A 26,206-nucleotide genomic window follows, 5' to 3' on the forward strand; every position below is an offset into this window, starting at 1 on the left:
TGCAATTCTCAAAAGTCTACCAGGAAAGTTTAGTTGCCATTCTTTGCCAATTTTTAAAACATATTTCAGTTATGGCCACTGTGTATATCTACCACGAGGCTCTGAGGTAGCTTATAGGGAGCTAAGTAGGAGATTAAAGAGCAACTCTTCAAAGATGGTTCTAACTAGATTATTACCAGTACCACAAACCTGTGAATATAGAAATAGGAAGATACGGGTTCATCTGGAAGGATTGTTTGAGTACCTGGATGATGGGAAGGGAAGAGGTAAAAGGGCAGGTTTGCACTTCCTATGCCTGCTTGGGAAACTGCTGTAAGAAGGGAAGTTGTTGGTGGTGATAGAAGAGTGAACCAGGGAGTCATGGAGGGAACAGTCTCTTTGGAATGCTGAATGAGGAGGAGAAGGGAAGATGTATCCGGTGGTAGCATCTTGCTCAAGGTGACGGAAATTCTGATCCATTGAATGTGGAGTTTAGCTGGGAGGAAGGTGAGGACAAGGGGAAAACTGTCCTGGTTCTGGGTGGGAGGAGAGGGGGATGAGAACAGAAGTGTAGGAAACTGAGCAGTTGGGATTGGGAGTTCTGTTAATCATGGGAGAGGAGAAGCACTGGTTTGGAAAGCATCATCAGAATAGGTACAATAGAGCTGGTGAAACTGGGAAAGTGGAAAAAAGTCCTTACAGAAAACAGGGTGGGAGGAGGTGTAGTCATGATAGCTGGTCACTGTGCTTATAGTCAATATCAGTTACTATCGTATCCCCAGAGATGGAAATATTGATGTCAGGAAAGGGATGGGAAGAGTCAGACATGTGAACGTGAGGTCAGCTCTGAAACTGCCAGTATAGGTGATGAAATTCTCGAACTCCATGCAATACAGGGAGCAGCATCAAAATAGTCATCAGTTAAAGAGGTGGGTGAGGGGGCCTGAGGAGGACTGAAGCAAGGATGTTTTTTATGGGGCTTGATGGTGCAGATTCAGGGATCCAGCTGGGATATGTAGAACCAGGGGTAACATATTCAAAGTAAGGGGTTGGATAATCATGACTGAGATGAGAAGAAACTTGTCCACCTGGAAAATACTGAACCTTTGGAATTCTCTATCCGAGAGGGTTGTGGAGGTTCAGTTGTTGAATATATCCAAGATAGATAGATCTTTAGATACGATATCTTTATTAGTCGCATGTACATTGAAACTCACAGTGAAAGGCATCTTTACGTAGAATGTTCTGGGGATAGCCTGCAAGTGTCGCCACGGTTCTGGTACCAATGTAGCATGGCCACAACTTCCTAACCTGTATGTCTTTTGAAATTAAGGGGATTTTGATATTAAGGGAATCGAGGGATTTATGGAGGAAAGTGATGCTGAAGTAAAAGATCAGTCATGGTCTTATTTCTAGCGGGTATGAATTTAGGTTAATTGATAGATTTATTTTTTGCTCAATGTGTAATGTGTGGTGGGTCTGGATCTTATTCCCAGACAAGATGGTGGAGGCAGAACATCTTACCACATTTAACAAGTATGGCCCAAGCACTTGGAAATGGAATTAACTTGCGTGCATTTTTGGCTGACGTGGGCATGATGGACCAAGTGGTTCCTTGCTCTATAAATTTCTGTGATTCTAGGCATTCCGGTGTAATTACTTTGTCATTGATTAATTAATTTTTCTCTTATTTTCCTTCATAGTTGTGGATTTTATTATTTATGGTGATAGTGCAATGGAAAAAAAGGTTTGAGGTGGGGAACAGCTGGCAAATAATGTTGAAAATTTGATTAAAGCTTCATAGTAATCAGAGCTCAGTACCTTAATTCACATGAATAGAGGCTTTTACCTTGAGCCAAAATGCATAGATATTTTCACTTTGCTGATCACATAATTTGCATTGTAAAACATATGAATCTCATTTTGTGTAGCGTGGGAGTTTTTCGTCAGAGCATAAATAAGTCTTGATTGTTCTGACTGCTTACTGAGTGGCATTTGTGAACTGATGGGATTTCTCAGCACTTTAAAATCAGAGATGGTAAAGCTTTTGATTGGTAGACCAGTGCACATGGTGCAATCTTGGGAATTCGTTTATGCCCTGATCAATGCAGCACCGTTATTTTATATTTCTTGTTAATAATTGTCTTTTGACATCTAAGACTTTGAAAAGTAAAAATACAGGAAACTGTTCCTATTCCTTCTGGATGCAGCAGAGTTCTGACAGTTGCACATGATGGGGAAAGTTATTAAAACTTTAATTTTCTTTTATAGCCCTAGAACTGCAAATCTATAAATTGATTTGTCTAAAGGATCCATTGTATAACTAAGTATTTATATATTTGCATTGTCACCTGCTAAATTATGGAATGTTCATATATTTCCATTGGTTTCATTCTTTGGTCCTTTGTTTTTGATTGATGTTCATGGCAAATCAATGTTCCAGTCATCTGGACTGCACTTGGAGTCATCACTGTCTTCACAATTTGCCTCTGGTTGCTTCTTGCCACTTCTGAAGCTGCCACCTGCAAAAGCAGTGAGTCATAGAATCTTACACATAGAAGTTGGCCATTCAGTATATTGTCTCTGTGCCAGCGCTTTGAAAGAGCAAACCAAATAACCTAACTCCCCTGCCTTTCCCCTGTGGCTCTGCATGTTGTTCTTCTTAAATACTTACGAAGTTTCCTTTTGAAAATAATTACTGAAACTGCTTCTAACAGCCTTTATAGGCATGCATTACAGTTCAGAGCAGCTTGTGTGTGTAAAAAAAATCTGTTGTCACCTTGCCTCTTTTTCCAGTTACCTTAAATCTGTGCCTTCTAGTTACCAACCCTTCTGCCACTGAAAATATTTCTTATTTGCTTTCTCATAATTTTGAACACTTCTGTTAAATCTCTCCTCAACCTTCTCAACTCTAAGGAGGACAACCCTAGTCTCCCCACATAACTAAAATTGCATACCTCTGGTATCTCCTCACTGGATAGAATTTACATTATTATGATATCTTCTTATTCATTTTTTCTTTGTCTTTTCAACTTTTACCTTTTTGTTCTCTCCTTATTCTAATAATTCTCTGAACTGGTGCTCTAATCACTTCTCTTGAATGATCATTGTCAGCTGAGCAGTTTACTTTGTATGGAGAAAATACATCCTAATGCAAAGGATAGATTCATCTGAAGAAGCCTTTTTGCCATTTTTTGAACAGTTGGGTAGTAGAATAGCTTGGCAAGACAGATTGCGTTTCTGCTACATTTAGCAGCGACACAGTTGACCTCCCTGGTCTTTCCAGCATATATTATTTACGATGACTGTGAATTACAAACACGGAAAAAAGGAAATCACTTCTCTCTGGGCAACAAGATTTCACTTCACTGCTTTGAGATTGTTAATGAAGGAATGTTTCCAACTAAATGGATTTTAAGTTAATAATGAATGAAAAATGTGTACTTTATTAATCACTGTGCACAGCACATTTTAACAGAAAACTATAGCTGTTTTCCTCTCTCTCATTCAAAACATTGATATTTACTCCCTAGCTTATATTTGATTTGTAAACTACCAAGCAAAACTGCCATGCCATTACTTGCAATTTACTGTGATTTTAGGCTCAAAGAAGGAAGGTGTTTTCATTTTATTTATCTGATGCTTGGGAAGTTAACTTTACTGAATTCTGATAGAACTCGATGTTGAAACCACCTTTCACTACAGTAGGCTGATTTGTTTTCTGTTCTAATCCTTATCCATGTTGCTGGGCTAGTGGTGGAATAGAGGGCATTACTAGAATATCACATTGTCAGCTTAGCTCAGCTAGCACCACCTTCTCAAGTACATCACAGGTCTTGTGTCTGTGCCTCACTCTATGACTTGGAGCATGTAACCTAGACTGACATCATTGTATAACAGGGTGTGAACGCTAATTTGTAAGATGTGCCTTTTTTTCGCTTATTATTTTTAAACCAAGTCCTCGTCATTGCACCTGTGCATACATGTACTTGTGCATATGACAATAAACTTGACTCTGCCAGTTCAGGGTTACATCAAAGCAGTCTAGATCTACTAGTGTCTTGACAAATAATCTACCAGCAGTCAACTCCACTATCACACTTTGGTCTGTGTGTAAATTGACTGCCACATCTATAGAAGTAACAGTTGATTCCATGGTATGGTGTTTCTCAGGTTTGTGCTACAGGTGGTACAAGTCTCAGAAGTATATAGGGATAAGGATAATGAATCAACATCAGTGTCCTCTCTCCCTCCCAATATTTGGACCTGAACTGCACTCATTCAGTTCCATTGAGCAGGCCGTGGCATTCGCATGCCTGAGCTGAAACAGACACTTTTTTCCAAGCTCTGTCATGGGAAGAGGTAACTAAGGGGCCAGAGAAAAAGATTCAAGGATGTACTCAAAGCTTTCTTAAAGAAATGCAACATCCCCACTGACTCCTAGGGATCACTAGCCAATAACTAATCATAATGGAGAAGGAACATTTGGGATGGCAATGAGAACCTGAGTTTCTGTGTCGTGAGCACACAGAAGCATTGGGTAAACAGCGGAAAGAGCACATCACACTTTAGTTACCCATTTGCCTGTCCCATCTGATACCATTTGCCTCATGAGTAGAAGAGTCTGCAGTTCCTACATTGGCTCCGTAAGTCATCTCAGAATCCACAGAACTGGAGTAGAGGAAGTCATTCTTGATCCTGAGGAACTGCCTAGGAAGAATAAGATTGCCCAGTTTTCTCACTCAATCACGGGGAAAACTTTATAATTTGACTGGTAGCCACCAAGTAGATATAGCAGACATGCTTTTTTTAGATGAAAATTTCCAGCCCCAGTGGAATTACTGCAAAACTTTGTAACTACTAATACCACATTAAAAAAACACTGAATTATCGTGAAATGCCTTTATGCCCTGGTCTGGTTTTGATGTTTCTTCAGTCCATATTTTCTGTATCTGTGTTGCTTAGTGCAGTGGTATAATTTTGACATTTTTTCCTGGTCTCCTTTCCCATGCTGGATTCCATTTTAACAACAAAAATAACAACTTGCACTTGTATAGTAAAACAGCAAAGTTTGACATTGAATCACACGAGGGAATATTAGAATTGATAACCTTTGAAGATAACGATAGAAGAGCAAGATGTGGAGATGTTTAGGGACAGAGGGATCTTAAAAAGTCTAGGCAGCTGAAGAGAGGTAGCTAATGATGAAGTGATTAAAACTGGTGGTGTACAATAATGCTAGTAATAAGGAAGACGTGAGACCATGGAAATTCCTAATTTGAGAAGCATCCCTACACAAGCTCTCTTTGTCTTTGGTACTCTATAATGTGCCAGAGGAGTTAAGCCCTGAATGAGTATGATACCGATTTTTATTCCTCTTGAACAGGGATAATTCTTAAGTTGCCTTTAGATTGGTTTCAGTGGCATTCTCATGCAACAGCAGCTAATTTTGCGAAGATAGGTGCCACTGTTAGTTTGTTTTCTCTAGAGCATTGAAGGCTGAGGGGTGACCAGATAGAAGTCTGTAAGATAATGAGTGGCATAGACAGGGTAAATAATCAGTTTTTTTCCCAGGGTGGAAAGTCAAATACTAGACAGCATAGGTCTAAGGTCAGAGGGGGAAAGTTTATAGGAGATTTACATGGCAAGTTTTTGGTAGGTGCCTGGAAGGTGGTGGAGGCAGATACGATAGCAGCATTTAACAGACATTTATAGGTGCATGAACAGGCAGGGAATAGAGGGACATAGATCATGTGTCCCCCCATGGTTGACACAAAAATTGTGGCCGAAGAGCTTGTTCCTGTACTGTACTGTTCTCTGTTTTACTGGTATTCTTCCTAACCCAGAAGCATTATATTTAGGAAAATGAAAGAGAAAAGAAGAGGAAGGTGAAAAGATGGGACCAAAGAAGCCACCAGTATGTGTTGCAGCAGCTTGGGGATGTAGCTAATGAAAGGTTGCATTAGACAGAAAGCTGGTTCATTGGGTCGGTCGGAAATGACACCGGCTCAAATGGGAATTAAATGCCTCCGTGCTAAGTGTCTGTTATGTTGCTGTGTACCCATTCTGTAGAGTAAGAGAATATTTAAAGTGTGATGGAAGATGAGCATTGCTGCAGGGTCACAGAAGGAGGCTTTTCCTGGTGGCTTGGTGAATAAGGGTTTAGCACTAACCTCTTTATAGCTGGGTTTCGTTTCTGAACTGTATTGAAATAAATGATTATACCCAATTGAAATGAAAGGGGTCTATAGTTGGTTATAGTTGTGGATTCGAGAAAAAACATCATTTTGTTCTAACAAAGGCTCATGTTACCTCAAGATATGAATTGTCATTGTCATAAAGAAAAACTTGTCTGTATATGGCACCAGTTATACCTGATGGGAAGCACCTCAAAGTACTTCACACACAGTGCATATCTTTGAAGTGCAGTGGCTGCTGTTACGTCGATGAACATAGCACACTGAAGGATTTTATAAACAGCAATAAGATCTGTGACAAGTTAATCTGTTTTTGGTCGTTTTGTCTGAGGGATGAATGTCTGCCGGACACTGAGAGAAAGCTGTGCTCTTCCAAACATACCATGGGATTCAAAAAACTAGCTTGAACATTTCAGCTGAAGGATAACACTTCCGACAGGGAAATATTCCTTCATTCATTCCTGCACTGAAGTGAAAGGCTAAATTATGTATTTGAGTGAGGATTCAATACACAGTGTTCTGGCTTGATGATCCGAGTGCCAACAAATGAGTCACAAGAACGCAAGAAAATAGGAGAGAAGGAGGCCACTCAGGCCCTTACGCCTGTCCCACTATTAGATATGATCACGGCTGAATTTGCTGTGCTCAACTCCTCTTCTGCCGCAGTTCCCTGTAACTCTCAATTCCTCGATCTTTCATATATTTATCTGTCTCCACCTTAATATGTCTAATGATCTGGTCTCCACACCCTTGAGGGCACAGAATTCCAGAGATTCACTATCCTCTGAGAGAAGTTGTTTGTTTACACCTCAGTTTTAAATGACCACCTCCTTATTTTATAATCTATGTTCCCTTGTTTGTGGCTCTCCCGCTAGTGAAAACCTCTCAACATTTACCCTGTCAAGTGCCATTAGGATCTTGAATGTTTAAATAAGGTCACCCCTTGTTCTTCTAAACTCCAAGAAATACAAACCCAAACTGTCTTGCCTCTTTTGATAAGAGAACCCTTTCATCCTGGGAATTAGCCTGGTGAATCTCCTTTGGACTGCATCCAATGCTACTGTCTTACCTTTTAGGTAAAGGGACCAAATCTGGGTGCAGTACTCCTGGCATGGTCTCACCAACACTCAGTACAACTGTAACAAAACCCCCCTATTGTTAAATTCTAATAAAGGCTAATGTGCCATTTGCTTTCGTAAATATGTGTTGGACCTGCCTGCTAACTTTCTATGATTCATGCACTAGACCACCTGGATCCCTCTGAACTTCAGTCACGTAGTCTCTCTCCATATAGATAATAATCCACCTTTTGATTTCTCTTAGCAAAGTGTATTACTTCACACTTCCCCACATTTGCCAGGTTTTTGCCCAATCCCTCAGTCTGTCCATGTCCCGTTGCAAAATCATAATGTCCTCATCACAACATGCCCTTCCACTTATTTTCATTTCATCAGCAAAATTGGAAACCTTGCATTTTGTTTGCTTCTCCAGGTCATTCATGTAGATAGTAAACAATTGAGGACCAAGAACCAATCCCTGGGATACTCCATTACTTACATCCCTTCAGCCTGAAAGGGACCCATTTATTCCAATTCTGTTTTCTATGTGACAGTCAGTTTTCAATCCATGCAGTACCTCCAATACCTTGACCTCTTAATTAATGCATGAGTCAAGCTGTTAGAGTCTGATGTTTCATTCACAAAATTCCAACCTTGTAGTTTTACTGTTATATTGCCTTTATTATCTGTATACTTGGTTTTTGAATCTTCTGTAAAAACTGGTTTAAAAAGAGTGACCAGTAACATCTTTAAATAGGTGTCTTTTCATGCATATTGTAATGAGGTTTGTTAAAGTTGGAATGGTTATAAGTGGAACTTCCTCAACTTCCCCCTACTCCTTTCACCAATTAAGTTAAATCTATATCCACCAGTTAAGGAAAAGCCTTCTTTTCTGTTCGCCCTGTTGAGTCCCCTCACAATATAAGATATTTGTTAAATTTCTACATAGCCTCCAAAGAAAACAACCCCAGCCTAGCCAATCACCACACATACCTGATATTGTCTGGCCTCTCTGCACTCTGTAGTTCCGTCGCATCCTTCATATAATGTGACGACCAGCACGCTACATAGTTTAACAGTGGACTAACTCAAACTTGGCCTTACTAGTCTTGTATTTTATCACTGTCCATTAAAAATATGGATCATTTTTGTTTTTTTGGCCAACTTATCTACCTGCATTACCATCTATGAACATGCTCTCAAATCCCTCATTACATCTATATTTCTTAGTGTCCTACCATGTTATACTGTCCTTTACTTTGTCTGCTCTCCCCAGTGCATTATCTCACGTTTATCTCAGTTGAGTTTTTGCTTACCTAATCAGTCCACTGATGTCTTCCTGCAGCCTGAAACACTTCTTCAGTGTCAACTACTTTTATCAGTTTTCGTGTTCAAGTTCAAGCTCAAGTTACTTTATTGTCATTCATCCATGCTATAAAAACACATGGCGGAACGAAATGTCGTTTCCCCCAGACTCTCACAACAGAGGACATACATAGAACAGAAGACATACAATAAACACAAACAAAAGACAAAAAATCAAAAAAAAATAGTGCAGGTACAAATAGTGCAAAAAAACTACATACAAAATACAAATTTAGTGCAGAGTTAGTGCAAAACTGAGTTGGACAAGAGAAATACAGGCTCAGTGTGTTGTACTCTTTGTATAAACATGTTCAGCAGCAGCCAAAGTTCTTATATGCCGTTGTGCAAACCAGAGCTTTTGATGCGGCATTTGCCTACCAGGGTATTCAGGAGCCTGACAGGCTGGGGGGAAAAACTGTTGTGCAATCTAGTAGTTCTGGCCCAGATGCTCCGGTACCGCTTGCCAGATGGCAGTGGGACAAATAGGTCATGGGAGGGATGAGAAGGGTCGTCTATAATTCTATAAACCTTACGTGTGCATCGTGTTTTGTAAATATCCGAGATGGAGGGAAGAGGTACTCCAATGATCTTTTTTGCTGTACTCACAATTCTCTGCAAAGACTTACGGTCAGAGATGTTACAGTTACCGTACCAGGCAGAGAAGCAGCTAGTCAGGACACTCTCAGTGGTACCACTGTAGAATGTAGTGAGAGTGGGGGAGGGCAGGCTTGCTCTTCTCAGCTGCCGTAAAAAGTGGAGACGCTGCTGTGCCTTCTTGGCGAGGGAAGAGATGTTAGTTGACCAGGACAGGTTGTCTGCTATATGTATTCCCAAGAACTTATAATAGCTGACTCTCTGTACAATGATGCCGTTGATGCACAGGGGGTAAGTGGTCAGCCTGAGCCTTTCCAAAATGCACAATCATCTCTCTTGTTTTGTCCACGTTCAAGGAGGGATTGTTGACTGAGCACCAATCCGCCAGCCTTGCCACCTCCTCTCTGTAAGCTGTTTCATCATTCCTGCTGATGAGGCCCACCACTGTTGTATCATCAGCAAACTTGATGATATGGTTGGAGCTTGAGTTGGCAGAACAGTCATGGGTCAGCAGCGTGAACAGCAGTGAACGCAGCCCTGGGGGGCTCTAGTGCTCAGCCTGGTGATTTTTGAGATGGTATTTCCAATATGAACTAACTGTGGCCTTTCAGAGAGGAAGTCCAGAATCCAATTGCAGGTGGAGGTGCTAAGGCCCAGTAGGTGTAGCGTCATCCACAGTCAAAGATTATCGACAATGTGAAGTTAACCATGAACCATTAGAATAGTTGAGTTTTGAGGCAGAAAGGGATTTGTGAGAGTTTCAGTAGTGGATGAACTGTAGCAAGTGCAGGATTGGGATGAGAGGGAAGTAAAATCAGATGGTTTTTATGATAGAAACATTGTAAGGTCAGTGGGTTTTGCCTCGGATGAATATCTTGGGAAGGATGAAACATGAATAGATTTTAACAAAAGATGGCGTGGGTGCTTGAGATGAGAGAAATTAATTGGCTCTGGTCTGGAGCACCTGGTAAAATACTCGTTCCATTTACAGTGTGTTGAATGCTTGTATTCATGAAAATAATGAAAAAAATGTGTAAATGTTTTTCAGAAAATTTGATTCCATTATTGTTTCTTTTTGCAGATGAGTGGCGAGGCTCAGGAGCTGTATTCCGTCCGTAATGGTCCCATCCGGACAGCAAGAGTCCTGCCTGCACCACAGACAAGTAAGCATTGAAAACTGCTTTCGTTTATTGTTAGTTCTGAGTGCCTCATAATCAGAAGATTGTGGTTTCAGGTCTACACCACTGAAAAACTGACATTTTTGTGCAATACCAAGGGTGTGACTTTGATGCATGGTACATGGGATCCAAGGCAAGCTGGATCCAAAGCTGGCTTTGTGATAGAAGGCAGAGGGTAGTAGTAGAAGGATGATTCTCTGATTGAAAGCCTGTGACCAATGGTGTAATGGAGGGATCGATGCTAGGACCCTTGTTTGCGATGTATATTAACTACTTGGATGTCAATGTAGGAGGTATAATTAGTAAGTTTGTGGATGACATGAAAGTTGGTGGTGTTGTGGATAGTGAGGAAGGTTATCTAAGGTCACAGCAGGATCAAGATCAGATGGAAAGTTGGGTTTGGCATTGGCAGATGGACTTTAATCCCAAAAAGTGTGAGGTGATGCATTTTGGGAAGTCAAGTAGGGGTAGGACATATACAGTAAATGGTAGGGTGCTAATGAATGTTGATGAACTATGGAACTGGGGGTTCAAATCCATTGTTCCCTGAAAATGGCAACACGAGTAGATAAGGTGGTGAAGAAATCCTATGGCCATATGGCATGCTTGCCTTCATAGGCGAGGGCAGAGAATATGAAAGTTGGGACATTATGATTCGTCTTTACAAATCACTGGTTAGACCACACTTGGAGTATTGTGTGCAGCTCTGGTTGCCACACTATAGGAACGATGTGGTTGTGCTGAAAGAGTGGAGAGGAGATTCACCAGGATGTTGGCTGTTATGGGGAGAGATTGGGTAGGATGGACATATTTTCCTGGAGCAAAAGAGACTGAGGGGTGACCTGTCAGAGGTAAGTAAAATTATAAGGGGCATAGATTTAAGATGAGAGGAAGGAGCTTGAAAGGGGACTTGAGGGGAATTTTGTTTTATACATAGAGTGGTTTATATGTGGAATCAGGTACAATCACTCTATTGACATTTAGATAGGCACTTAACTAGGCAAGACATAGAAGGATACAGAGCTAATGTGGGCAAATGGGATGAATGTTGATGGGCAAAAAGGTCAGCGTGAACATGGTGGGCTGAAGGGCCTATTTCTGTGCTGTACAACTCCATTACTCTGTGAACCAATAAGCCAAGGCTCTATATACTCTCTCTGGTGGATGTAAAAGCTTTCTGTCGTACGACTGTGAAGAAAATGAGGGAAGTTCTTCAAGGAGTCCTTGCTACTGTTTGTTCCTCAGCTAATATCACAAAGACAGTAGTTTATAAATTGGACCGATTTTGTGTATGCTTGTCATGAGTAAATTGTCCATGCAGTTGGTTTTATCTTGGGTAGATTGTACAAGCATTCATTTCTGGATAAAAATCAAGCACATTGGAAAATTGGCCTGGATACATTTTCCTGTATCAGTCATGTAACTAATGACATCACAGATCACCACTGCCTGTGTCCTCCTATGCTGTCATAACTCAGAACCTTTGCAACCTATAAGCTTTGTTGAACCTTCATAGAGAAACTGGATGCACGTGATGAAAGGATTGGCCATGAGACTTCAGTTAAAAGTGTCTCCAATTTAATATCGATGCCTTGTACACAGCATCTGCCTGCTTCGGTTTCCAATGGTCAATATAATGGAAATTGCATCTGTGTTGGTTCTTTCACTGTTCATAGTATCTTGGTACAGTTCACATCTGAAGCATGTGCTGTGATCACTGTCCTGATGCACTTAATCCTAGGGTCTTAAAAGAAATAATTTTCTAAAATTATTTAATTTCCTAAAATTTCATAGATTTAGGGAAGATGCTATGAGACTGGAAAATAGCAATTATAACTCTTCAATTCAAAATGGACAGAGATAGAAAGCAGGAAACTAAGGCTACTTAGCTTAGCGTTTGTCATAAAAAAGATATTTGAAGCCCTTATTAAAGATATTATAGCAGGGCACAGGAAAAATTCAAGGTAATCAGGCAAAGTCAACATGGTTTTTGAAAGAAGGGTCATGTTTGACCAGTTTATTAGAGTCCTTTGAAGGAGTAATATGTGCTGTGGATAAAGATAAGTATGTAGTATACTTAGATTTCCAGGTGCTATTAGATAATGCGATGCATCAGAGGTTATTGCAGAAAATTAAAGCTCATGGTGTAGAATGTAACAAAATGGCATGGATGGAAGAGTGGTTGGCTAACAGGAAACAGAGGAGGGAGAAAATTAGCCTTTTTTGTTTGGCCAGATGTTAGAAGTGGTGACCCATTGGGATCGGTGCTGGGGCTTTTGAATGTCCTAATGTTGCAAAGAGTGCCCTGTATCCTTTTCTATTTTTGACAATTCACTCACCAGAGCAAATTTAATGCTACAAGTTATTAGGTCCAAGTTGTCACCATAGGCCTGTTGAGGAAAATGCTTCCAAGAAAATTGTGATCTAAGATCAGTTTTACACAAATTAAATCGCATTGGTGGTCATTTCTGGTGAAATTAGGTTGAACACATTAAGATGTGATTTGCATTTGTGCTTACAACCTTTTCCTAGCGTCAGGCACACATTCAATGATATTATTTATAAAAACAGAAAATGCTTGAACCACTCAGCAGTTAATGTCTTTCACCCGAAATGGTAACTCTATTTCTCTTTTTATAAATGCTGCCGGATCAGCTGAGAATTTCCAACATTTTCTGGTTTTAGTTCAAATTTTCAGTGTCTGTAGTTTTTTGATTTTCATTGTCACTTGTAATGCAAATCACATTTCAACCCCTTGTGACGTAAATTAGAGCTCTCAAGTCAAGGAAATGACTGTTGAACAAAAACTACAAGGGATACATTGCACCATGTTCTTCATTTAGATGTCATTTAAAGAGGCATTCTGCTGACATTGGCACATTTCAGAAGGCTGCTGCAAAACCCAGTGAGTCTGCTTACAGATGTTCCAAAGTGTTCAGTCTGTGCTTAAACTAACAACTAGTACCTTTGGATAATATAATTAATGCAAAGATATTATTATGTTTGGCTCAGTGGTCATCCTGCAGGTAGTGTGGGGCGAGGTGTGGCAGGAGATTCCAGGAGAGCAGCTATCTGGGTGAGGAAGCAGCAACATGCACAACTGTGAATTATCTCTGTCCTTCATCCTTCGCCTTTTCCCCCATAGCAATCTTTGTGCCGTTTGTGCCTGCCTGCCATAGGGATTGTGCCTTTTAGGGATGATGATCTCTTCTGATTGCAAAATGGCAAAATTACAAAGACACTGCTCCCAAGGGGACCAGTGGAAGTTGTGTTTCAGTGTATCTTTTCAAAATTGTGCTAACACTAGTTTAATCAGTTATTTTTAACTAGTTTTGGAATCATTTAAAGGGACTCAGTTTAACCTTAGCTCTCTGCACACAACAATGTTTTAGCACACCAAAAGTGCAGCCCAGTTTTTAGGCATGTATATCTGCGAAATCGTACTTGTGATGAGAATGATCAGTGTTGTCACTATGGTTTTACTTTTGGAAAACAGGCAGGAGAGTGGAATTAATTGGAACTTTTTTTCAAAGAGCAACCTCATTTTGAGTGGTATGATTTAAATGAAGTTATTATATAAATGTTCATTTCTATCAAAAGGCAGTAGAAGAACAGCATTTACACCAGTATATCATTGTGTAATGCACATTGTAGGTGAAGTGTTTGAGACAAATGGTAAAAAGAAAGACTTTTTTTGACTGATATATTTTGAAAAGGAAAGAGTTTATAGGACTGAATAGCCTTTCCTGTAACAAAATCAGATATAGCAGTTCAATAGGATGGCAGACAATATGAAGCAAGTTGCTTGGTTTGATGTCTTTGAACTTTAGTAGGAAGATCAAATGCAAACATAAAAAAAATTGGAAAGCTTGGTTTAAACTCAAATGATGATCTTTTACATTTCTTTTCCCTACTTAGAAGAACATCAGCAAAAAGGAAAGTAATGTTTTCCTTTCAACCATTTGCTGATGATACACCATTTGTAGCAGAAATCTTTTAGTCAGTGTAAACCCAGACACTACATCTTTAATTTCCAATTTGATTTAATGTTTAATGATGAAAACTAGGGTTATGGGTGATTACACTTTGTTCCTTACTGAAACTTCCTTAACTAGCTGTACATTCTGTCACCTGCACTGCTCAGATTGGTTCAGCTCTTATCATCACATCTCACCTTGGTCTGGTAATTTCTCTTCCTCTGAACACCTTGCCTTGTTCTCTTAAAATTTTTCTACACACCAAGAAATACAAAGAATTTCACTGAGATACTCTCACTGCTTTTCCTCCTTCAGCTGAATATAATTAAATCTAGTCAACATGGTTTTGTGAAAGGTAAATTGTGTTTAAACATTTGCTCGAATCCTTTGAGGATGTAACAGAGAGAGTTGATAAAGAGGAACCAGTAGATGTAGTGTATTTAGATTTACAGAAGGCATTTGATAAGGTGTCACATAAGAGGCTGGTACATAAATTAGAGGAAGTGTGTTGGAATGGATTGAAAACTGTCTGTCTTAAAGAAAAGAGAATTGGAATAAATGGAGACCCAAGAGAGACTGCAGATGACTGCTGGAAATATGGAGCAACACACACAAAATGCTGGAGGAACTCAGTGGGTCAGGCAGCATGTATGGAGGGAAATGAACAGTTGACGTTTTGGGCCGAGACCTTTCATCAGGACTGTAAAGAAAGAGGGCAGAAGCCAGAATAAAAGGGTGTGGGGAGGAGCACGAGCTGGCGAATGGTAGGTGAATCCTGGTGAGGGGGGGTAGGTAGGTAAGGGAGGGGGGAAAGTAGGAATGATGTGAGAAGCTGGGAGGTGATAGGTAGAAGAGGCAAAGGGCTGAAGAAGATGGAATCTGATTGGAGATGACAGTAGACCATGGAATAAAGGGAAGAAGGTGGAGAACCAGAAGAAGGAAGGTGTGGGTGATGGGTAGGTTGTGAGGACAGGGGAGGGGAAAGAGAAGGGGTAAAGGGGCCAGAGGGATAAGGGAAGACAAGGGGGGGGGGAAACAGAGGGGAGTGGTTACCCGAAGTTAAAGAAATCGATGTTGATACTGTCAGGTTGGAGGCGACCAAGACGGGATATGAGATATTGTTCCTCTAATCTGCATCTAGCTTCAACTTGGCAGTAGAGAAGGCCGTGGACAGACATATCAGTGTGAGAATGGGAAATGGAATTAAAATGGCTGGCCACCAAGAGAATTCTGGTTGGAATAAATGGGCCCTTTTCAGACTGAAAGGAGGTAATTAGCGAAGTACTGCAGGAATCAGTTCTAGGGCCATAATTGTTCACTATTTACATTAATGACCTAGAGGAAGGAATAGTATGTAAGGTTTCCAAATTATCTGATATGAAAATAGGTGGAAGGGCATGTTTTGATAAGGATACTGTGATTCTGCAATGGAATATGGATAGAATGAGTGAATGGGCCAAAGAGTGGCAAATGGAGTCTAATATGGGGAAGTGTGAGACCATGCACATTAGTAAGAGGAATCAAAACGCAGATCATTATCTAAATGGAGAGAGACTGAGTACAATGGAGAGAAAGTACAAAGGGATCTATGTGTTCTAGTGCATAAGTCACAAAAAGCTCGCAGGAAGGTCCAACAAGTAGTTAAGAAGGCAAACAGTATTTTGGCTTACATTGCAAAGGGGTTGGAATTTAAAAATCAGGAAGTTTAGTTGCAATTGCACAGAGTGCTGGTGTTGGAATACTGCAAACAGTTTTGGTCCCCTTACCTAAAAAAAAAGATATTGTAACATTGGAGGCAGTACAAAGGAGATTCACTAGGCTAATTCCTGGGATGAGGGGGTTGAGAGGCAAACTGTTAGCAAGGGATTGGAGTAGAAAAGTATTTAATTGCTGCAATCTGAATAGTTCAGATACTCCTACAGTACTCTTGAGTAGGGAATTGTGTGATTTAGACCTAATAATAATGAAGGAACAGTGATTTGTTTCCAAGTCATGATCGTGTCTGACTTGGGTGAAAACCTGCAAATGGTAGCGCACCCAATCCCCTGCTGTCTGTCCTTCATGATGGTGGAGATTGTGGGTGTGGGAGGTTCTGCTAGAGTACTGCCTCGGCAAGTATTGCAGTGAATTTTATAGATGCACATACTGCAGTGATGATGATGAAGTAATAAACGTTTGGGTTGGTGAATGAAGTGCAATCAACTGGGCTACATTGTCCTGGATGGTGTTGACTTCGAGTGTTGTTGGAGCTATACTCATCCAGGCAAGTGACGAGTATTCCATTACACTCCTGACTAGTGTCTTGAATGTGGTGGAAAGACTTTTGGGTGTCAGGAAGTGAAGTTATTTTCTGCAGGATATCAAACTTCTGACCTATACTTGTAATCACAATGTTTATGTAGTTGTCAAGTTGAGTTTCAGCTACAGATGGCCATTGCCTGGTATTTTTGCAGTGTGACTGTCATTTGCCACTTTCAGCTTATTCTTGATTGATGTCTAGGTCTTGCTCTATGAAAGCATGGACTGATTCATTTTCTGAGGAATTTTGAGTAGAATTGAACACGGTGCAGTCATCAGCAAATATTTCTATATCTGACCTTGTGGCAGAAGAAAGTCATTGAAGAAGCAGCTGTAGCAGATGGGCCTACATAATGCCCTGGAGCTGGGCTGATTGATCTTCAACAACTACAGCCACCTTCCTTGTGGAAAGTGTGACCAACGTTTAGAATGTCAAACTTGATGCCCGTTGACTTCAGTTTTAGCAAGGCTCCTTGATGCCACCCTTGATAAAATGTGGCCTTGATATCTCACCTCACCTTTGGAATTCAGGTTTTTGATCTATATTTGGATGTCTTCAGCTGAGCTGTCCAGGTGACACCTTAAACTGGGCATTAGTGAGGAGGTTATCAGTGAGTAAGTGTTGCTTGATAGCACTGTCAATAACATTTTCCATTGCATTGCTGATAATTGAGGATGGACTAAATGGCCATTAATTTCCTTGATTTGATTCATCCTATTTTATATAGGCAGGGCAGTCCCAGGCAATTTTTCACATTGTTCGTTAGATGCCTTGGGTTGTAACTGTACTGGAAATGTACTGGAACTAGACATGACTAGTTCTGGACTGCAGGAGTTCTGTATGAAACTGATACCCAGTTTAAAGTTTCATCAGTCTGCTCCGCAGTCTTTGATGTATCTTGGCTACTTCTTGATATCATGTGGAGTGGACTGAAATTACTTTGGTGATGATGGGATTTTAGAAGGAAGTTGAGATGAGTCATCCAAACAAAAAATAAACTGCTGGAAGAACTCAGTGGTTCAAGCAGCATCTGTAGAACACTCTTTATCTGAATAAATGATTCTTGACCGCCACACAATTGTGTCCCTGTTTCTGGCTGATAGATGAATTTGTTTGCAGGATGTGGACTCTTCTGCCAAGGCTAATCTTTATGTCGACACAAGATGCTGCAAATGCTGGGATCTGGAGCAAATATCAAGCTGCTAGAGAAACCCAACAAGTCAGGGAGCATCTGTGGAAGCAAAGGGATAGTTGATGTTTCAGGTTGAGACCCTGCGTTAGGATTAAGAGTGTAGATAGTATAAAGTTGTGAGGGGAGGGATGAGGCAGGAGCTGGCAAGCAATGTGGATTTGGATGAGGAGAGGTTGATGGGCAGATGGAGCCAGGTGTGAGAGGGAGGAGTGGAGATAGCAACAAAATCTGGGTGGTGTGATGGTGGAGAATCAAAGGGCTGTGGATTATGGAATCTAGTAAGAAAGGAAGGTGATGAATGGAACCATAATGGAGGGATGCTAGGAAAAAGGGGAACAGTGGGAAGAGGGGATAGGGGACTGCAAGGGTAGAGTGTGTGGGTGATAAGCACCACTTGGGGGAGGGGAAAGAAGCTGGGAAACAGGGGGATGGGGGAGGGTTGCAAAGAAGGGGGTGTGCAAGAGGACCTGGGTAGATCAGGGGGAGAGGGAAAGGAACAGAGGGGGTGCAGGTTACCTGAAATTGGAGAATTCATTGATCATTGTGTTGGGTTGTAGATTACTCAGGCAGAATAGCGCTGTTCCTCTAGTTTGTATTTGACCTTGCCGTAGCAGTGGAGGAGGCTGAGGATGGACAGGTCTGTGTGAGAATGGGGAGGGAAGATGAAATGGCATGCAACTGAGAGCTCAAGATGGCCATAGTAAACAGAGCACAAGTGCTCGGCAGAGAGGTTGATCTTAATGTCCAACCCTAATACCCTCTTGGATTGGCCAGGCAGAACTCAGTAGCCTGGCCTGCTGAGTTCCTCCAGCATCATGGTGATTTTCATCTAGATTTCAGCATCTGCAATCCTTTGGTTCTCTACCCTCTTGGACTGTTTGGCTTGCTAAACTATTTCAGTGGATAATTAAGAGTTAAGTACAGTGTTGGGTCTGAAGTCACATAAAGGCCAGACTGGGTCAGAATGTTGTTAATTAGTTTTTATTACAATCCAGTGATTTCATGGTTACATTCTCTGAAACTTTTCATTCAAAAATTTTATTTAATTATATGAATTTTAGACTCTCCCACTGCTGTGATGCGATTCAAACTCAATGGTATCCAGGAGTCTGGGATACCAGTGCAGTAGCTTTTTCACAATGTTGCTCTAGTCCATAAATGAAAGTTTTCAAAAAGGGAAGAAACACACACAATTTTTAAATATTTTTTCATTGGGGATTGCCTTGGAGATTCATTTTTTATTCCTGGAGAATCTGAGACAATCTGGGACGGTTGGCCAAATTTGAGGGTGACCTGCAGCCAGTTGGAGAGAAGTTTGGGGAAGCTATGAATTGCACAGCCAAGGATGTAAATTTTGCTTTAGATATAGGGGAAATATTTAGTGAGGCAATAAGGATCAGAAAGAAAACTACAGTGCATTTGCTATCTCATAGAGGTTTTAGAGTCGTACAGCACAGAAATAGGCCCTTTGGCTGACTGAATCCACCCTGAACATCAAACATCCATTTACACATATCCCATTATATTTTCCCTACATTCCCATCAGTTACCCCTTGATTCTTCTATTCACCAACACATTAGGGGCAATTTACAGTGGTCAATTAACCTTTAGGATATTGGAGGAAACTAAGCAACCAGGGGAAATTCACACTCATAGGGAGAATGTGCAAACTCCACACAGACACACCCAAGGTTAGGATTGAACTCAGGTTGCTGGAGCTGTGAGCCAGCGGCTCTACCAGCTGCACCGCCCTGTTCTGGCTGATGGATGGGTAGCAGATGAAGATGTAGAAATGGTGTGAATAGGGCTAGAAAAGTTTGCAGAAGTAGATTCAAACAGAATACGTCCTCTGCTTCAGTAATTTATTTTCTATGATCTTTGCATTGGTTCTCAGTTAAAGTGTACATGTTAGAAACTTGCCAAATTAATCTTTGCTGAGGATAAAGAAATGTTGATCCTTTTGACAAAGTTCAGAGAAATAATAAGTAATTCACTATTGATCTGAACCAATTTATTCATTTATTCCCCATTCCCTTCTGTATCAATAGTTTGCAGAGACCTTCAGTTTTTTGGATTGGCAAGGTTTAAACTGGCTCCATTTGTATTTTGTCCACATGGCTTTTAACTGCTCCTTTAATTGTGATGCAGCTGCATGTGTCTTCATCTGTCTCACTTCCAGTAAAATTTTAAGCATATGTTCAAAAGCTGGGTGGCGATTCTGTTTATTTTCAACTGGCCCTGATCTGAACTTCAGCAGATTTTCTGTGAGACTGAAGTGCTCAACAACAGCACGGAGACTGGCTGGAAGGAGATGAAAGCAGAACACTTCCACAGAGAATGAGTTGTAGATATATAACACGCGGGCTGAAAGATTCCGAGCTGAAATGAATCGCTTGTGAAAAGAATTATAACAGAGAATCTGATTGCAGTCAGTATGGCACAAACAGTGTTTTACTGTGTCTGACTGTCAAAGGGGGATTGTTTGATGTGGGAGTTGAGGGTGGGTGGATTTGGCCCAGACTTAATATAGGTGACTGTGGTGATAAGAAATTTCTTTCCAAGTGTGAAGCTAGTAATTCAAATGGTGTTTAACCCCTTCACTTCCAAAAGTTTATTTCTTTTCCAGAATGTGGTGTTTGTAAAATTGTTCAATTGGCCTTCTTTGATCCAGTTAATATGACAGTTATAGAGAAAGCACCCTATTTAGCTCATATTAATTTAAATATTCTGTAGCAGTATATACAATCTTTATTACTTAAAATATAAAAACAGAAAATGCTGGAAATACTCAGCAGGTCAGGTTGCATCTGTGGGAAGAGAAACAGGACTAATGTTTCAGGTCAAGGACCCCTTGTCAGAATAGGGAAAGAGGGAAAAGAAGCTTGTTAAGCTGCAGGGAGGGTGGGGGAAGGGGACTGTCTATGACAGTGTAAAACAAAGGTGACCATAGGGATAAACTGTAAACAATCAGAATCAGGTTTATTATCACTGACATATGTCGTGAAATTTGTTGTTTTGTGGCAGCAGTACAGTGCAGGACATAAAGACATAAAAATTACTATAAGTACAAAAATAAATAAATAGTGCAAGGTTATCTGGTCAATGAGTGAATGGGAGCAGTTAGAATGTGAGAATATAGACATAAGGATATAGAGAAAAGAATGTAGGAGTTGTGAAATGCAGAGCAGAAAGATGTGCCCTGCATGCAGGTTGAGTCCTGGTGCAGGGTTTCAGCCTGAGATGTCAACAATTTCACAGTACAGATGGTGCTCAACCGCTGAGTTTCTCCAGTAGATTGTTGTTGCAGGAAGATCTGCCCGGCAGGACAGACTGGGCATGTTCTTCACTCCCAGAGGGAAAAAGGGGAAAAAAACCAAACAAGTTGAGCCAATATCATAGATGGATGACTGATACAGACAGAGAATTCTGTTTACCTGACGTTGTAGAATTGAATATTGAGCAGAGAAGACATATTTTACATTTTTTATAAATAGAGGATTTTCACCTATCTTACATAATCCGATTCAGTTGTTGATCCATGGAAGAGCTTAATCAGTCCTAGAGTTATATAATAGTTCTGAACTAGTATCTTCTTGTATTATTCCCACAATTTATTTTTAAAAGTTATTCCAGTTTACCTTTCCCAGTGTCACTATTGTACCAGATCATTTTTCGATGCTAGAATTCTTACTGCACAGAAAGAGCCATTTGACCTATTTAGACTACGGTGACTCATGATTGAGCAATCTATCTTTGCTCCCAGGAGAACAAACTTAGTTTGTAGCTGGAATCCCTCATCCCTAGAATGATTCTAGTGAATCTATTTTGTATTCTCAAGGATGTTCACATCTTTCCCAAGGTCTGGTGACCAAGAATTGGCTTCGATAGTCCAGTTCCTTTATACAGATTCAGCATGACTTTCCAGCTATGTATTCTTTATCTCAACTTATAAAACTCTGGACACACTTTCAATGTGCTCGTCCATTTTCAAAGATTTATGCATATGTGCACTCAGGTTCAGCTGTCCTGTACACCCTTTAAAGTTGTGCTATTTAGTCTATGTTGCCTCCTTCTTCTTTCTGCAGTGTTTTCTGTGTTACCTTTTATCTGCCACTAGTACTTCTGTTAATCCAATCTATCCATGTCTTTCAGCAGTCTATTACCATCTTCCCCATCGTTTACCAAGTTTTATTTCATCTGCAAATTTGGAAATGTTACCCTGTTTAACCCGTTTAAGTCATAAATATACATCAAAAAAAGCAGTAGTCTTAGCACTGACCTTTGGGGAGTTACCACTATGTGCTATTCCCCAATCTGGAAAACCAATCATGTACTGCTGGTCTCTGCTTCCTGCCTTTAAACCAGGTTCCTATCTTTGTTACTACTGAGCCTTTAATTTTATGGATCTCAATTTTGCTAACAAGCCTTTTGTTTGGGATCATTTCGAAAAACCTTCTGAAAATCCATGTTGAGGATCGCGCCATCTACGTTTCCTTCATCAGCCCTCTCCATACTTCATCAAAACATTCAGTTAAGTTAGTCAAACTTTAAAACTTTATTAACATTATTTATACAGCATGGTAAACGGCCCTTCCACCCTAACAAGCCCACCCCACCCAATTACACCCGTGTTAACCTACTAACCTGTATGTCTCTGGAGTGTGGGAGGAAACCGGAGCACCCAGAGGAAACCCACACAGTCACGGGAAGAACGTACAAACTCCTTACAGACAGCGGTGGGAATTGAACCCCGATCGCTGGTGCTGTAATAGCGTTACGCTAACTGCTACGCTACTTTGCTGCTTTTAATGTGCTTTAAACCAATCTGTGGTGGCTTTCCATTTTCAACTCTTACTTCTTCCAAGTGCCTATTACCATTTTCTCTGATATTGTGTCTAAAGGTTTCTCCACATCTAAGGTTAAACTAGGGTTGGCAATTGCCTGGCATGTCCTTTCAACAAGGATGTTAAATTTGTCATTTTCCAGTCCTTTGCCATCTTCATGTGTCTAGGGTTGTTGAAAGATCTTCCCAAAATCCTTACATATTCTAGGGATTAGCCTTGGGTCTTGTCTTGACATAGACTCCAATATTTAAAACTCCCCTGTATCGTAGTATTCAGAACCAGCTTATTAGAGTCATAGTCATGGAGTCATAGAGTGATACAGCACGGACACAGGCCCTTCAGCACAACAAATCAATGCCGACCACGTCCACCTAGCAAGTCCAAATTTCGTGTGTTTGGCCCATGTGCCTCCAGGCCACTTCTCTCCATGTACCTATCCAAGTGCTTCTTAACTGATATCATTGTACCTGCCTCACCCACTTCCTCTGGCAGCTCGTTCCATATACTCACCACTCTCTGCGTGAAAAAGTTGCCCCTCAGTTCCCTTTTAAATCTTTTCCCTCGCCCTAAATATATGCCCCCTAGTTTTGGACTCCCCTACTCTGGGGAAAAGATTGTTACCATCCACCTTATCTATGCCTCTCATAATCTTAAAAACTTCTATAAGGTCTCCCCACCTTCCCAAACGTTCCAAGGAATGAAGACCTAGCCTGGCTAACCTCTCCCTATAACTCAGGTCCTCTAGTCTTAGCAATATCCTTATAAATATTTTCTGCACTCTTTCCAGTTTAACCATATCTTTCCTATAACAGGATGACCAAAACTGTACACTACTCCAAGTGCAGCCTCACCAATGATTTATACGACTGCAACATAATGTCCCAACAGCTATAATCAATGCTCTGACTGATGAAGGCCAGCGTGCTGGACGCCTTTTTCACCACCCTGCTTACCCGTGACGCTGCTTTCAACGAACTATGCAGTTGTAGTCCTAGGTCCCTCTGTTCCATTACACTCCCTAGTGCCCTACCATTCATAGTGTAAGTCCTACTCTGGTTTGACTTTCCAAAATGTATAACCTCACACTTATCTATATTGAAATCCATTTGCCATTCCTCAGTCCACCTCCCTAACTGATCAAGATCCCCCCGTAATCTACAATAACCTTCTTGACTATCAGCAACACCTCCTAATTTCGTGTCATCTGCAAACTTGCTGATTAAGCCTTATGCATTCACATCTAAATCATTTATCATTGTGGGCGGCATGGTAGCGTAGCGGTTAGTGCGACGCTATTACAGCACCAGCGATCAGGGTTTGATTCCCATCGCTGTCTGTAAGGAGTTTGTACGTTCTCCCGTGTCTGCGTGGGTTTCCTCCGGGTGCTCCGGTTTCCTCCCACATTGCAAAGGCGTACGGGTAGGTTAATTTGGGTTTAAAATGGGCGGTGCGGACTTGTTGGGCTGGAAGGGCCTGTTACCACGCTGTAAATAAAATTTAAAAAAACATTAAAATATAAATAACGAATAACAAGGATCCCAACACCGACCCCTGTGGCACACCACTAGTCACTGATCTCCATTCCGAGAAGCAACCTTTAACCACCACACTCTGCTTCCTACCTCAGAGCCAATTTTGAATCTACATAATCAGCTCTCCCTGGATTCCATGGGACCTAACCTTCCAGACCATCTACCATGCGGGACCTTGTCGAGGGCCTTGCTAAAGTCCAAACAGACAATCTCCAATGCCCTTCCCTCATCTTCCCTTTTGGAATATCCAATGCCCTACCCTCATCTTCCTTTTTGGTTACCTCTTCAAAGAACTCTAAAAGATTTGTCAAACATGACTTCCCCCACACAAAGCCATGCTGACTCCTCCTAATCAGACTCTTCTATCCAAATGCTGGTAGAATTCCCTCTAGAAACTTCCCCACCACTGATGTCAGGCTGACTGGCCTGTAGTTCCCTAGTTTGTCCTTGCTACCCTTCTTAAACAACAGAACGACGTTAGCTATCTTCCAGTCTTTGGGAACTTCACCAATAGCTAATGATGAAGCAAATATCTCTGCAAGGGTCTCTGCAACTTCTTCTCTAGCCTCCCACAAAGTCCGAGGATGTACTCTGTCAGGCCATGGGGATTTATCCACCTTAATGTGCTGTAAGGCTGCAACTACCTCCTCCATGGTAATATGAATGTTTTCCAAAACATTTCCACTTGTTTCCCTTATCTCTTGAGCGACCATAATTTTCTCCTCAGTAAACACCGAGGTGAAATATTTGTTAAAAATCCCACCCTCTTCCTGTGGCTCGAGACAGAGGCGGCTGTGCTGATCTCTAAGGGGACCTACTCTATCCCTAGCCACCCTTTTACTCCTAATATATCTATAGATCCTCTTGGAATTTTCCTTAACCTTACCTGCCAGATCCATCTCATACCCTCTCTTTGCCCTCCTGATTTCCCTCTTAAGTATATTTTTAATCTTTTTGTAGTCATCAAGGGATTCACTCATCCCCGATCTCCTTTTTCTTGACCAGAGCTCAATATCTCTCATCATCCAGGGTTCCCTAAACTTGCCAGGCTTACTCTTCACCCTTATAGGAACGTGCTGCTCCTGGACTCTTGCTATCTCACTCTTAAATGCTCCCACTTGTCATTCATTCCTTTCTCTTCAAACAGGCTCTCCCAATTGAACTCTGCTAGATCCTGCTTAATTCCCTCAAAAAATAGCCCTGCTCCAGTCTAGTACTCTAACCTGTGGACCTGACCTATCCTTTTCCATCACTATCTTCAAACTAATAGAATTATGGTCACTAGAGCCAAAGTGCTTCCTGACTGCCACCTCGGTTACTTGCCCTGCCTTGTTCCCCAAGAGGAGGTCTGGTATCACACCCTCCTGAGTAGGCATCTCTATATATTGGCTCAGGAAACTTTCCAGGACACATTTCACAAACTCCACCCCGTCCAGGTCCTTAACACTCTGTCTGGCCCAGTCAATACTGGGGAAAGGCAACACCTCCTCGCTTACCTGTACCTCTGTCACACCTCTAGCATCTGTATCCTGGAACATTGAGCTGCCAGTCCTGCCCTTCTCTCAGCCATGTTTCTGTTATGGCTATAACATCCCGGTCCCCAGAGCCAATCCACGCTCTGAGTTCATCTGCTTTACCTGTTAATCCTCATGCATTTTAATGAATGCAGTTTAACTGAGTATTCCTTTCCCTCCCTGTACTGTGTCCCTGACTATCTTGATTACTAACCTTGCTCTCACAGGTTACTGCTTTATCTTATGACTTGCTCCCACCCCCCTGCCAATCTAGTTTAAATCCTCCCATGTAGCACTATTGCTGGTGATGCATATTGGAATCAAAGTCATATCTTTAGTCTCATGTCCTCATATCTTTAGTCTTGTGCATTAGTTACATCTGAGATTTTTGGGAAGCATGCCATTTAAGGCCCTTTTCTTAAGCTGTTGCTGGCCATCTTGTGAGTTGGTATCACAGTTAAGATCTGGTTCACTCA

General features: G+C 41.1%; 1 protein-coding gene across 3 annotated transcripts in view; it reads left to right on the forward strand.

Annotated features, from left to right (window-relative positions):
* bcas3 (BCAS3 microtubule associated cell migration factor) overlaps window positions 1–26,206 on the forward strand; it is a 760,056-nt gene that overhangs the window by 52,828 nt on the left and 681,022 nt on the right. For all 3 annotated transcript variants that reach the window (XR_007957928.1, XM_052035317.1, XM_052035318.1), the window contains exon 6: window positions 10,275–10,356. Coding sequence is in view for 2 of the 3 variants with exons in the window: in XM_052035317.1 (XP_051891277.1) it covers window positions 10,275–10,356 (82 nt within the window). In the remaining variant the exon portion in view is untranslated. The remainder of the gene's footprint in view (window positions 1–10,274; window positions 10,357–26,206) is intronic.

Source organism: Pristis pectinata, chromosome 21, assembly GCF_009764475.1.
Source record: "Pristis pectinata isolate sPriPec2 chromosome 21, sPriPec2.1.pri, whole genome shotgun sequence".
In the NCBI taxonomy this organism is placed as follows: Eukaryota; Metazoa; Chordata; class Chondrichthyes; order Rhinopristiformes; family Pristidae; genus Pristis; species Pristis pectinata.